Source organism: Salmo salar, chromosome ssa09, assembly GCF_905237065.1.
Source record: "Salmo salar chromosome ssa09, Ssal_v3.1, whole genome shotgun sequence".
In the NCBI taxonomy this organism is placed as follows: domain Eukaryota; kingdom Metazoa; phylum Chordata; class Actinopteri; order Salmoniformes; family Salmonidae; genus Salmo; species Salmo salar.
In genome coordinates, this window is record NC_059450.1 from 9,285,856 (window position 1) to 9,297,970 (window position 12,115).

Below are 12,115 nucleotides of genomic sequence, written 5' to 3' on the forward strand. Positions count from 1 at the left end.
AAGCCAATGAAGAGGGTGACACGCTGTGGTGGAAAGTGGCATTTTCAAGGGTGTTTCTTTACTACGGCTCTCGCTCAACCATGATGATTTCAACTCACTAGAAGCAGGGTCATATTCATTATAGGCACCAAACCGAAGAAAACAGACTGAACTTGTCCAATAAGAAACAGGTGTTTTCCATTTTGCTACGTTTTCAGTGTGCACTAGTGAATAGTTTGACTGAGAGAACAATACCGGCCTCTACGCCTCAGTGTGCCTGATTGTTCTTCTAAAATATTCACTGGAATTCAATAGAATCTGAACTGTGTAAAAACATGACTGAGACACTATGAGACACTAGTTATGTCTAAAAATGGTAATGAAGTTGAAAATAGCCCATCACAATGGTCTCAAGAACAGCCAACCAGTTTATAAAAGATTTGAAAAGGGTTGAGGTTTATTCCATGTAAATTCTGGCATTTCAGGAATCGTTTCAAATTCAAGAACTGTAAAGTTTCACAATTTAAATGTCATTGGATATTTTTCGAATTCCAAAACTTCCTGAATGGACCCAAAACATAAAATTACTGATATACTGTTAACAAATATTTAGAATTCTAACAATAGTTTAGGCAAAGGTGCTGAACATTGTTATGATAGCCTACTGTTCAAAGTAGCTATCTTTACAGAAATGTTGAGTTTTAATCCTCGCCTCTCTGTCATTCAAGCCATTTCAGATGCAAAATATCACTGTAGCACTACATACAAATAATTTTCCACTTTACTGTAGAGTGCATGCATAGCAGGCAAGCCCGTGCATGGGTGTCTAAGAAACCCCATTGACGAGACAAAACTCGCGGCGTGAACGTGGCAGCCATTTTACATCCTCAAGAGTGAATGAGTGGAGCTGAACTAGTGCCGGGAGTTGTACACTTTTCCTCTTGTAATTATCAAATTTTCCTTCCGAAATAATCAACACCATACAAGTTGGTGATCCATCGGCAGGTATGACGAATACTACTAACTGGTCACGTGATCATAGTACAATTTATAGCTAAAGTAGTTGAGCGTGTGGTGTTTCAAACAATGTGGAAACGGGTGGTTGGGACGGGCTCTCCAGACCGGCTTTTTGAAAATGGACTCTCCCTATGTGGCGGCACGTTGACAAACCACGAAGCTAGCTAGTTACCATACTACAAGGCCTCTCTCTGTTCTACATATGGACATGTCGAGCCGAATTAAGTCAACCATCAAGCTATATATAAGCTTTCGCGGTTTTAATGGTGTCGCTAGCAAACTCAGCCAAGTGGGATAATTATGCTACATCATGAATGACTTGATCATTGTCACTACCTAACTGAATCAGCCTACCAGGGAGCTAACATCAGCGCGTGAGCGTGCAAACTTCGAGATAATTGCCTTTGTCAGATAGTTTTGATTCAACTCGCGAACTAACGTTAGTTTAGCGTAACCAATTTGGCTAGCAAAACATTTGGTCGTCACTCCGCTAACGTTACCTAGCTAGTATGGATAACTAGCTAGGTTTGTTATTGTGACTTGACAGGGTTGGATGACCATGATTTAGCATGCTATTATTTAGCTGGCTGCTAGCTAGTAACTGCTGGGTAGCTAACGTTATGGATAACGCAGCTAGATGACGTTGGCTAACAGTGTCTGAACACTTGGTTATAGGTAGCTAAATTATTAAGTTAGATATGGAAACTACCTGTAACGATGTTGCTTGTTAAGTTTAGCTAGAGAATTGGGTAACGTTAGCTAGTTCGCAAACGTTAGTTGGCTCCAATGAAGACTTTGCATGAGCACAAACTGAAATGGTTTCGCATTAGACTGCTCCCTTTACCCTAACTAGCCAAGTTTGCTATCTATCGGTGATTTGCGACACGTTACCAAACATTTTAACTAGATAGATGTAACGTTAGTCTACCACACCATGTCATTTGCTCCTGCATAAATGCTTGCTGACTGTCTTATTAGCTACCGGAAACGGGTGGCTTAGAAACTGTCGCGGTACTCTGCCGAAGGAACACGTGTATCAGCTAGCTAGTTAGTGCTGAAGTCTGCAATCAGTAGGCTAATTTATAATTTAGCAATCAGGCCATGCCGTTGTACGCAGCGGGACATGAACGTAATGTTAGCAGCTATAGCAGTGTTGTGCCAAGTTGTTATTCCAACACAGTCAAAGGCGGGAAATGTGTCATTACGTGTACACATTTCACCATGTAGCCTAGCTAACTCTCCTCATACATTGCACATGCAAACGAAAATAAGTATAAGGTGTGCAGTTATTATAAATAGCAATTAATACTTTTATTAGGTGTCAGCATTTTCAAAATTGATACAGACATGCAGATTCCAATATCGTAATTGAAATGTGACCTGATTCAATTCTTAAGGGACCACATGAACCCACATGTGTGCCTGTTGCACATGACACCCCCCAAAAGCTATCAACAGTCTTGCACTTGACCCAGGATTAATTTGGCTCATTGCATTTGCACAGATTTCTGGAGACATGGCCACAGAACATATTAATGGAAATGGTCCAGAAGAACCAATGGACACCACTGCTGCAGTTACCCATTCTGAACACTTCCAGACTTTATTAGAAGCTGGTTTACCACAGAAAGTTGCTGAAAAACTAGATGAAATTTACATAGCAGGTAAGGCACATTGAATATCCAGCATATTCGTACACAAATTATACTTTTGCTATTGCATGTGCTGTCATATTTTACATTAACTTTGAATGTGGGAATTGGGATCCTCAAGCAACTTTTTGTGGTTTCCTACCAAAATGGGTACTGCAGTGTAATGGAAAAAAGAGAATTCATACACCACCAATATCGATGTGAAACAAATGTTTTGGGTACATGTCCATTGTCTTAAAGGTATATCTGGGCAGAGCACTGGTGTCACGGACACTTTGTGTTCTCAATAATTAAAGTGTAGCAGCACAGAAGAGCAAAGAGTTAGGCCACAGTTCAGCAGAGGTCTCTCTGGAAAGTCTCAGGCAGAGAGTGCAGCCAGATGGGCACATGCAGCAACAATGGCAGCAGCTGTCGGTGGCAGGGACAGGTGATGGGACCTCCAAGAGCAGAATGTGCACAAGCTCATTTGGGGTGCACAGGACTACCATATCAAGTTAAAACATCACGTCTGTTGTGATTAGTTCTGTAAAGGTTGAAGAAAGTGCTTTTACTCAATGCACTTTGTGAATTTAGAAATATTGGTCTCCTGAGATGGTTCTTTTTCTCTGATTTATGTTACGCAAATTATTCAAATTTAAGCAATCCCAAAAGATGTCACCGAAACAACTTTTATACCCCCAAACATGCATTGTGGCTAGACCCGTTTGAAAAGATGTCATCCCGTAGTTCTGTTCCTGCTAGTAACTGATGTTTTTTTGATGTCCCTCAGGTTTGGTATCACACAGTGACCTAGATGATAGAGCGATTGAGGCTCTGAAAGAGTTCAACGAAGAAGGTGCTCTGCAAGTTCTGTTGCAGTTCAAGGACAGCGACCTCTCACATGTTCAGGTATGTATGGCGGGGGATGGTGGATTGATTGCATTGTGTGATCACGTCTTGAAATCAAATGCTACCATTTCACCCTCTAAAGTGTACAGATTTTTATTTAATCAACAGAACAAAAGTGCCTTTCTTTGTGGAGTTATGAAGACATATAGACAGAGGGAGAAACAGGGTACCAAAGTCTCAGACTCCAATAAAGGACCAGATGAGGCCAAAATCAAAGTACGGTTTTAACGAACATTCTTGATATAAGTGATAATGGAGACATATCATCATTATCATATACTGTGCAGTTGTTCTCTGGAAGGTGTTTGACCTCAATCATGTTATTTCAATGAACAGGCCCTGCTGGAGAGAACTGGCTACACACTCGATGTGACAACAGGTCAGCGGAAGTATGGAGGCCCCCCTCCAGATTCTGCTCACACAGGGGCACAGCCCACAATTGGGACAGAGGTATGTCTCTACAATAATTCAATGGTGTATTTGATTAGTGTGTTATAGTTTACTTCACTGTGTATGATAGTGTTTCTGCATTCTGTGTCCAAATAATGAAAATGTCATTTTTCCTGGAGTAACTCCGATTGTGCTGTTTTACAGCTAAGATCTGACTGGACACCAATTCTGTATTTTGGAGATTTATTGTGTAACAATGACCCAATGTTAACCTAATTTTGCTTTCATCTCAGATTTTTGTTGGCAAGATCCCTAGAGATCTATTTGAGGATGAGCTGGTCCCTCTGTTTGAGAAAGCCGGGCCCATTTGGGACCTGCGTCTGATGATGGACCCTCTCAGTGGCCTGAACCGAGGTTACGCCTTTGTCACTTTCTGCACTAAAGAGGCGGCGCAGGAGGCTGTCAAGCTGGTATGTACTACTTGTTGGAATCCTCTCTCATGATAGGAATGGAGAATTTAGCCCACCCAATCATGACATGTCATGCACTCTCTCATACCCACTCCCCTCTTTCCACAGTGTAACAACAATGAAATTCGACCCGGCAAACACATTGGTGTGTGCATCTCTGTGGCCAATAATAGACTATTTGTTGGCTCCATCCCCAAGAGTAAAACAAAAGAGCAGATTGTGGAAGAATTTGCCAAAGTCACAGGTAAGCAGCATCTCTTTTTGTTGAATGATCTTCTGGGACAAATTGACATTTTGCTTGGCCAGTCATATTCTGTCTTGACAAAGATTTATATTTACAGTGACTTTGACAAGTGTTTAAACATTGCCTGATGTTACTGAATGCAGCAATCATGATCAACCGCTAGTGTGTTAGATTGCATTTAGTCTGAGTTTGGGTTTATGTACGGTATGCTATGTAAAGTTGGGCTATATTTGCTCATATGTTTAATTGCTCATTTCCAATGTCAGGGTTCAGTGTCCAAATGATGAAATGCATATATTCTATCCTGGAGTAACTCTGGTTACGCTGATAGTTTACCGCTAAGATCTGACTGGACACTTTGCACTTAACTGGGCACAAATCAGTGGTCTCAAGACTTGTCCAAAGAGAACAGCCGTGTCAAAGAAAGGGGACACTAAATGTTTTGACTAAACCGAAGGAAACATATTTTGTTCTGCTGCCAATTATGTTTCAGTAAGGTACTCTCTAGAGTAATTCCGTTCCATTAGTTTTTGCTTTGCATTGTGCATGGAGATGGAGCAAGCTTTCTTGTGCGCTGGTCACTGTTTAGTTAGGATACCTTTTATGCCTTTCCCCTTCTGCCTCTCTTTCAACAGAGGGTCTTAACGATGTCATACTGTACCATCAGCCAGAAGACAAGAAAAAGAACAGAGGCTTTTGCTTCTTGGAATATGAAGACCACAAAACTGCCGCTCAGGCCCGCCGCCGGCTGATGAGTGGCAAGGTCAAGGTGTGGGCGAACGTGGTGACTGTGGAGTGGGCTGACCCCATAGAAGACCCTGATCCTGAGGTCATGGCCAAGGTAAGGGGAGCAAAGTTAACAGGACTCATTTCGCCTGTGACAAATTGTTTGTGTATTGTCCACCCATTAAACTTGTGAAATATTGCAGAGTTCATATTGATTTGATTTCGACGCTGTTTACCAGGGAGTAAGAATGGAAGTAACCACCAGTGTATGAGATAGCCAGAGACACAGACTTTTCAAGTGTAATTGATAAGCCACTACCATTTTCCTCCCAGGTGAAAGTGCTGTTTGTCCGAAACCTTGCGAGCACTGTAACGGAGGAAATACTTGAAAAGGCCTTCAGTAATTTTGGCAAGTTGGAGCGGGTGAAGAAGCTGAAAGACTACGCCTTCATCCACTTTGAGGAGAGAGACGGCGCAGTCAAGGTACATGCTGGAGTCTTTATATTACTCTAACCAAAGTATCACAAAACTGGTAACAATGGCTGTTTTTTGTGTAGTTATTCAACTTGTCTCTTTTGACAGGCCTTGGCCGACCTGAATGGGAAAGACCTGGAGGGAGAGCACATTGAAATAGTCTTTGCAAAGCCACCTGACCAGAAGAGGAAAGAACGCAAAGCCCAGAGACAAGCGGCTAAGACACAAATGTAAGCAAAGACCATTGATTTTCAGTTACTTGAGACATGCAAATACCGGCCAAAATTATAGTTGCGTTGTTGGGCGGCCTTTCACCATTGATTTCTTTTGAATGATTGAATAGAAAAGTTAACGTGATCTTACAAGCGCAAATGCGTCCTGTACGGTTACTAAACAAGTGCATATCCTCTCCTCAGGTATGACGATTACTATTACTACGGCCCACCTCACATGCCACCTCCCACAAGAGGCAGAGGACGAGGCGGCGGCCGAGGAGGCTACTCTTACCCCCATGACTACTACGGCTATGAAGATTACTACGATTACTATGGCTACGACTACCACAACTACCGGGGTGGCTATGAAGACCCCTACTACGGCTATGAGGACTTCCAAGCTCCCGGCCGAGGACGAGGAGGGGCCCGAGGCGGAGCCCGTGGTGGTGCCACCCTATCCTCCCGGGGCCGTGGAGCTGCCACACCCAGGGGCAGAGTGGGTGGCTTTTCTCAGCGAGGTGGAAGTGGCCCTGGATCGAGCAGAGGTGTGCAGGGGACCAAAGGGGCACTGGGTAAATAGGGACTGTTGGCAATGGTCAACAGCAAATGTTTGCTATCAGCTACACAAAAATGCAAACATACTATTTGGACAGGACTTACCCCCCCTCCACACACTTGAATAACCTTAAACAAATGTTTTCAACCTGCATTCATTACTTCCTAATGGCATAAATTGACTGTAGTTCGCTATTTACATTCTGTGTAAAATATAGGCCTTGAAAGTAAGGAATCATAAAGATGCAGACCTGCCAACCGGCACGTATCTTGCGTACCATGCACGCAATTTTATGTCATAGTACGCTGGTACGAAAAACAACCCTAAAATGAATATGCTTCTAGTTGGCACATTGTGGTTTTTGATACTACTGATGTGTGAGGAAAAAAGGTAGGGAAAATGGAGAACGAACTGTTTGCCGACTACATTTCCCAGAATTGTATGTGTTCGTTACAGCATTTAGCGAGAACACTTTCTTGGCCGCACATGCTTTGATCTCTGCAAAGGTAGTAGGCGCGAGCGCATTGATGAGCAAGGAAACGGGGAAGTGTTGCAGTAGTTCAGTGCACGTCACTGCGTGGATGGCAATAGACATGGCAGAGAGAACTGTTCCGCTAATACCGTCCTTCACAGAAAGTTATGTTTAAGGTTAGTAGGCCTATGTTCATTAGTCAGTTCTTGGTCTGTCCTCTTGATATAGCTGTCAACATTAGGCTGATAATGACGTGATAGTAGTCAGTTTGCCAATGACCAAGGTATGTTGAATGAATGGCAGCCTAGTTGTCCGACCTAATTTAATGGATTATGTCAGGGATGGAGATCTGAAACAAGCTCAAAGGCCTAGTTCAGTTTCATATTCCAAATAGCCTACAGTAAACCAGACTACTGAATGATCCTTTGCTTCCAGTAATTGAATTATATTCAGAATTTTCTCCCCAAACTAAATTAAGCCAGTTTTTACACTTTCACTAGACTATCCACATAAAGACGCCTATTAATTAGAATAATCATTACCCCTAAATTTAACATGGAAAAGAATTCAGGTGTCAATTAGACCACCTCAATTTCATTTAGGCTCAAACAAGAGTTTTGTTGACTATATTGTTTGATGTACTTTAAGACTATTTTTCAGAAAATGGCAGTTACAGGTTTTTCAAAAATGATAAATCCTCTAACTTCCTCTGGACCTCCCCCGACCCAACCTTAGGCCTACATCAGCACCACCTTGTCAGAAAATCCTAGGGAGAGCCCTGATTTTGTACATTTAAACATATTTCTAGTTATCTACTGAATAGCAGCCACTTACCAAGTACCCATAACAGTCTATAGTCTACCATTCCTACTGAGCCAGTCTTCTGCCAACATTAGGCAAAAAAAGGTGCATTTGCCTATCATTTGAGCAGTGTGGGTGTCGACGAGCACTGTTATGGGAGCTGGGGGTGCTGCCGCCACACTGAAGTGGTACTCGTAAAAAATGTTGTCATTGTCTTTTGACAGCTGAGCCTCACATTCAATTGGTAATTTTAAATGTACAGATGTGCATTTAGCTTTCAGTGTCCAAATTATGAAATTCTGTATATTCTATCCTGGATTAACTCCGGTTACGCTGATGGTTTACCATGAAGATCTGACTGGACATGTTTGATATTTTTTCATTTCTGTCCATGTCTTTAGAAGACTTCCTCAAATTAGTGATAGGTTCTCACATTTGAAAACACACCTGCCCTTTGGCCTTAGGTCTAAACCTTGACAGGTGTCACCTTTCAGAGCACCAACTGAAAGGTTGGCTCCTCTGCAGATTTAGGATCACCCTAATCTAGTTTTTTATTATTATTTTACATGATTGAATGTCATTAGTCATGTTTATGTTCTGTGTTGTGATAGTTTTTTATTGTTTTGAATTCCATTCCAATTCTGTCTCTATTTGCTTGGTCAGCAGGGAAAAGGGGTCGAGGCCGGTCCTGACCTGTCACTATGAAGACTGACTTACTGTGTTGGGTTACACCAGAAGCTGCAATGGATACGGATGGAAAAGTCAGCAAAATGGTCCAATATTCCAGCCTTACAGAAGCATCTCCCCCAAACTGCCACCTAAACAATCACCGGATTATTTAGAAAAACTTGCCTCCCCCTGTATGCCCCACACCCCCCCCAAAAATGCCATTTTAAATAATTATTGAAGAATTTGCACTTTTTAAGTTTCTTAGTTTGAAGTGGCTCAAAGGAGCTTGATGCTATTGTATATTTTTGTGCTAATCACAATTTTTATTGTTGGAATATCCCTGTTAATCTTAATCGTTTGATTTGGATGTTTGAAGAGAACATTTGCAGGTTTTAGGTGTAACCACCTGGCATGGATAAGTCAGGCATTCCAGGAAAGTGGTTCTTTTCAGAACTTGTCTTTTTTAAAGGGTTGGTTAACTACCTCAGTACAGAGGATTAAACTACCCGGCCTGTACTGTAAATAGGGAAACTATATTGATGAAAGCAGGGCTTGTTTCCTACAAAATATGCACAAGAGCAGCAGCACAACCAAAAGGACTTGCTGCAGCTCTGACATGGCAAACAGTCAAACTGGGCATGCAAAAATAATCTCATATGATGAGCCTGAACAAGCCCTGCTTTTATCCTATTTTGAACTGAATAAGCCACCTTGCTTCTTCAGATTATTGTAGTTACTGGTTGTATAGTTTGGAAAATGTTACTTTTGTAAAGGCTTGAACATCAACAAAGGCATCAACTGCCTTGAAAAAGCCCTGCAGTGTCCCTTTGCCACTCCAATAATTTTTTTGTTTTTAGAATAGATCAGAATTATGTTCAGTACCATCCCCTTTACTGTAAAATGAATATCCCAATCATGTGACATCTTGAATGATCCCTCTAACTCTAAGCCAGCTACTATGTAATCAAGTCTCTTGATTAAAAAGGAATTGCCATACTGCCCAGCCAGCGAGCATGTGTGCCTGTAGCTGTTTCGAAGGGGATCGTGATCATACAGTGGTAAAAGGGATACTGCAGCTATTATTCGTATTCCATGTATAGCGAAAAGGAGACTGAACTATTCATCTGGTTTTGTACACTGTTAACTCCCTCAATAAAATAATTACAACCACCTTTTAAAAAAAATGTTAGCAGTTTTAAACTATTGTTGGTGGCCAACCACGTTTTTGCATTCCTGCAAATAAATTGTTTTATACTGTAAAATGGAGGTGAGTGTAACTTATTTTTGTAATAAAGTTTTTGATTTCTATCTGTGTCTTACTCTCTGTATGACATCTTGTTAAACCATGTCACACATTTTATGCATTGATTATAGCTTTCTGATGCACACCACAGTCACAGTGCACTTTCTCATTCCCAGGGAGTCTTCAACCAGAGGCGCATGTGTAACGTCACTATCCTGTGATTTCAATTGACTCATTACATCCAGTTATAATCAGCACTTCGTTGACAATGAGTACTGCTGCCACGCATGTTCGTCGTTTGCGGCTAGCCTGCCACAACACGAAATCAGTGTTGCCATGCATTTGATGTGATTACATTTCGGAATACTGTATATTCACCGTTATGTTAGCAGGGCAGGTGAAATAGGCTATAAAAAATAACGGGCAAGAACGTTGCATGATCCCATAATGAACCGGATGTGACATCAGCCTGACGACGACTGACCGTGCAGTTATTTTAACGACGAAAACACATGGTGAAGCTGGGTGGACATTGATAATAATGATATTCAGAAGTATATAGACGGTGAACGCATGTGAAGCCTTTATTGACTCGACTGGTAACACAGGTTTACAGCAGACTGGCGCGTGCCCTGCACACGTCAAAGATCGTGCGCATGTCAATGAGCGCGCTGCGTGCAGTATAGAGAGGGGATGTTGACGTTTGGCTAGCATGATGATAGATAGCGTTTCATACATCAACTAGCTAGCTTGACTAATCCTGCATATTTGATTGTGGTGAGTATAGACGACAAATTATCAGATTGCACCGTTATTCTGCATAGTCATATGACGTTTCTAACATCGCATTTATTTGTCGCAGTGTTCATCATGGAAGGTCCTCCATTGCTCCCCAGTGAAAGTGCAACATAACTACGTGATTATAATTACTTGTGTACGTTGTCCATCCTGACAATGGGATGCATCAGAGTCTACCTGCAGAAGATGAGGCACAGGATGAAGCTGGACCTATTGAGAGAACTGGGCCGCCAGTATCCAGTCTTCTGCTTCCTTCTACTTGTCTTGCTCTTATCCACTGTTTTGTTGAACAGGTGGGTACAAATAGGCCTACTGTATGCTTACAATGTTTCAGACGTTTACAAATTGTGTGGCCTGCCTACAATAAAACAGACTATTGCATGATGCTCAGAATCACGAATAGGCAGTATTTGCATCAGTTGAGTTAGCATATCGATTTAGGAAGGACTGAGGCAGACTAATGAGTCATAATACATTCCCAATGTAAGCTATGTGTAAAATGTTATTGAATTCACAGATATCTGCACATTATTATGGTTTTCTGGTCGTTCCTGGCTGGAGTTGTCACATTCTACTGCTCTCTTGGCCCAGAGACTCTGTTGCCTAATATCTTACTGTCTATAAAGCCAAAGACCAAGGTAGGTTTACCTTATGTACAGAAAATATACACCTGTAACTAGAGGTCGACCGATATTATGATTTTTCAATGCCCGTACCGATTATTGGAGGACCAAAAAAAGCCGATACCGATTAATCTGACAATTTTTGTATTTTTTATTTGTATGTATATATGTGTAATATATATGACATTTACAACAATACTCAATGAACACTTATTTTATCTTAATATAATACATAAAATCTATTTAGTCTCAAATAAATAATGAAACATGTTCAATTTGGTTTAAATAATGCAAAAACACAGTGTTGGAGAAGAAAGTAAAAGTGCAATATGTGCCATGTAAAAAAGCTAACGTTTAAGTTTCTTGCTCAGAACATGAGAACATATGAAAGCTGGTGGTTCAATAATCCCAGTTCTTCAATAATCCTAGTTAAGACGTTTTAGGTTGTAGTTATTATAGGAAATGTAACGCGTCGACTATTTCTCTCTATACAATTTGTATTTCATATACCTTTGACTATTGGATGTTCTTACAGGCACGTTAGTATTGCCAGCCTAATCTCGGGAGTTGATAGGCTTGAAGTCATAAACAGCGCTGTGCTTCAAGCATTGCTAAGAGCTGCTCACAAACGCAGTAAAGTGCTGTTTGAATGAATGCTTACGAGCCTGCTGCTGCCTACCACGGCTCAGTCAGACTGCTCTATCAAATATCAAATCATAGACTTAATTATAATAAACACACAGAAGTCGAGCCTTTGGTCATTAATATGGTCAAATCCGGAAACTATAATTTCGAAAACAAAACGTTTAGTCTTTCAGTGAAATACGGAACCATTACGTATTTTGTTGATCGGTTGGCAACCCTAAGTCTAAATATTTCTGTTACATTGCACAACCTT

General features: G+C 41.3%; 2 protein-coding genes across 11 annotated transcripts in view; both read left to right on the forward strand.

Annotated features, from left to right (window-relative positions):
- The first annotated feature begins 799 nt into the window (after positions 1 to 799).
- On the forward strand, positions 800 to 9,861 carry LOC100286553 (heterogeneous nuclear ribonucleoprotein Q). Of its 5 annotated transcripts, none has more exons than XM_014210157.2 (12): positions 800 to 984; positions 2,501 to 2,660; positions 3,418 to 3,536; positions 3,645 to 3,752; positions 3,873 to 3,986; positions 4,220 to 4,396; positions 4,505 to 4,640; positions 5,276 to 5,481; positions 5,700 to 5,849; positions 5,949 to 6,070; positions 6,257 to 6,627; positions 8,548 to 9,861. In XM_014210157.2, exons 2-12 carry the CDS (start codon positions 2,513 to 2,515, stop codon positions 8,574 to 8,576), a joined length of 1,680 nt encoding a protein of 559 aa, XP_014065632.1. In that variant the 5' UTR covers positions 800 to 984; positions 2,501 to 2,512; the 3' UTR covers positions 8,577 to 9,861. The 5 variants fall into 5 exon arrangements, with proteins under 5 accessions (XP_014065632.1, XP_014065633.1, XP_014065634.1 ...); XM_014210158.2 differs by having other exon boundaries at positions 8,551 to 9,861; XM_014210159.2 differs by having other exon boundaries at positions 6,257 to 6,600.
- Positions 9,862 to 10,250: 389 nt separating this feature from the next.
- Positions 10,251 to 12,115, forward strand: part of LOC106610690 (sorting nexin-14) — a 32,218-nt gene continuing 30,353 nt past the window's right edge. For all 6 annotated transcript variants that reach the window (XM_014210164.2, XM_014210166.2, XM_014210168.2 and 3 more), the window contains exons 1-3: positions 10,251 to 10,573; positions 10,659 to 10,887; positions 11,112 to 11,232. In XM_014210164.2, the coding sequence (XP_014065639.1) occupies positions 10,751 to 10,887; positions 11,112 to 11,232 (258 nt within the window). In that variant the 5' untranslated portion in view covers positions 10,251 to 10,573; positions 10,659 to 10,750. The remainder of the gene's footprint in view (positions 10,574 to 10,658; positions 10,888 to 11,111; positions 11,233 to 12,115) is intronic.

Excerpts from the sequence above, each read along its gene's own strand:
- LOC100286553 (XM_014210157.2), top strand. The coding sequence starts at position 2,513 with ATGGCCACAGAACATATTAATGGAAATGGTCCAGAAGAACCAATGGAC. Across the intron at positions 3,537-3,644 it reads GCGACCTCTCACATGTTCAG|AACAAAAGTGCCTTTCTTTG; the intron begins GTATGTATGGCG and ends TTTAATCAACAG. Across the intron at positions 5,482-5,699 it reads ATCCTGAGGTCATGGCCAAG|GTGAAAGTGCTGTTTGTCCG; the intron begins GTAAGGGGAGCA and ends TTTTCCTCCCAG.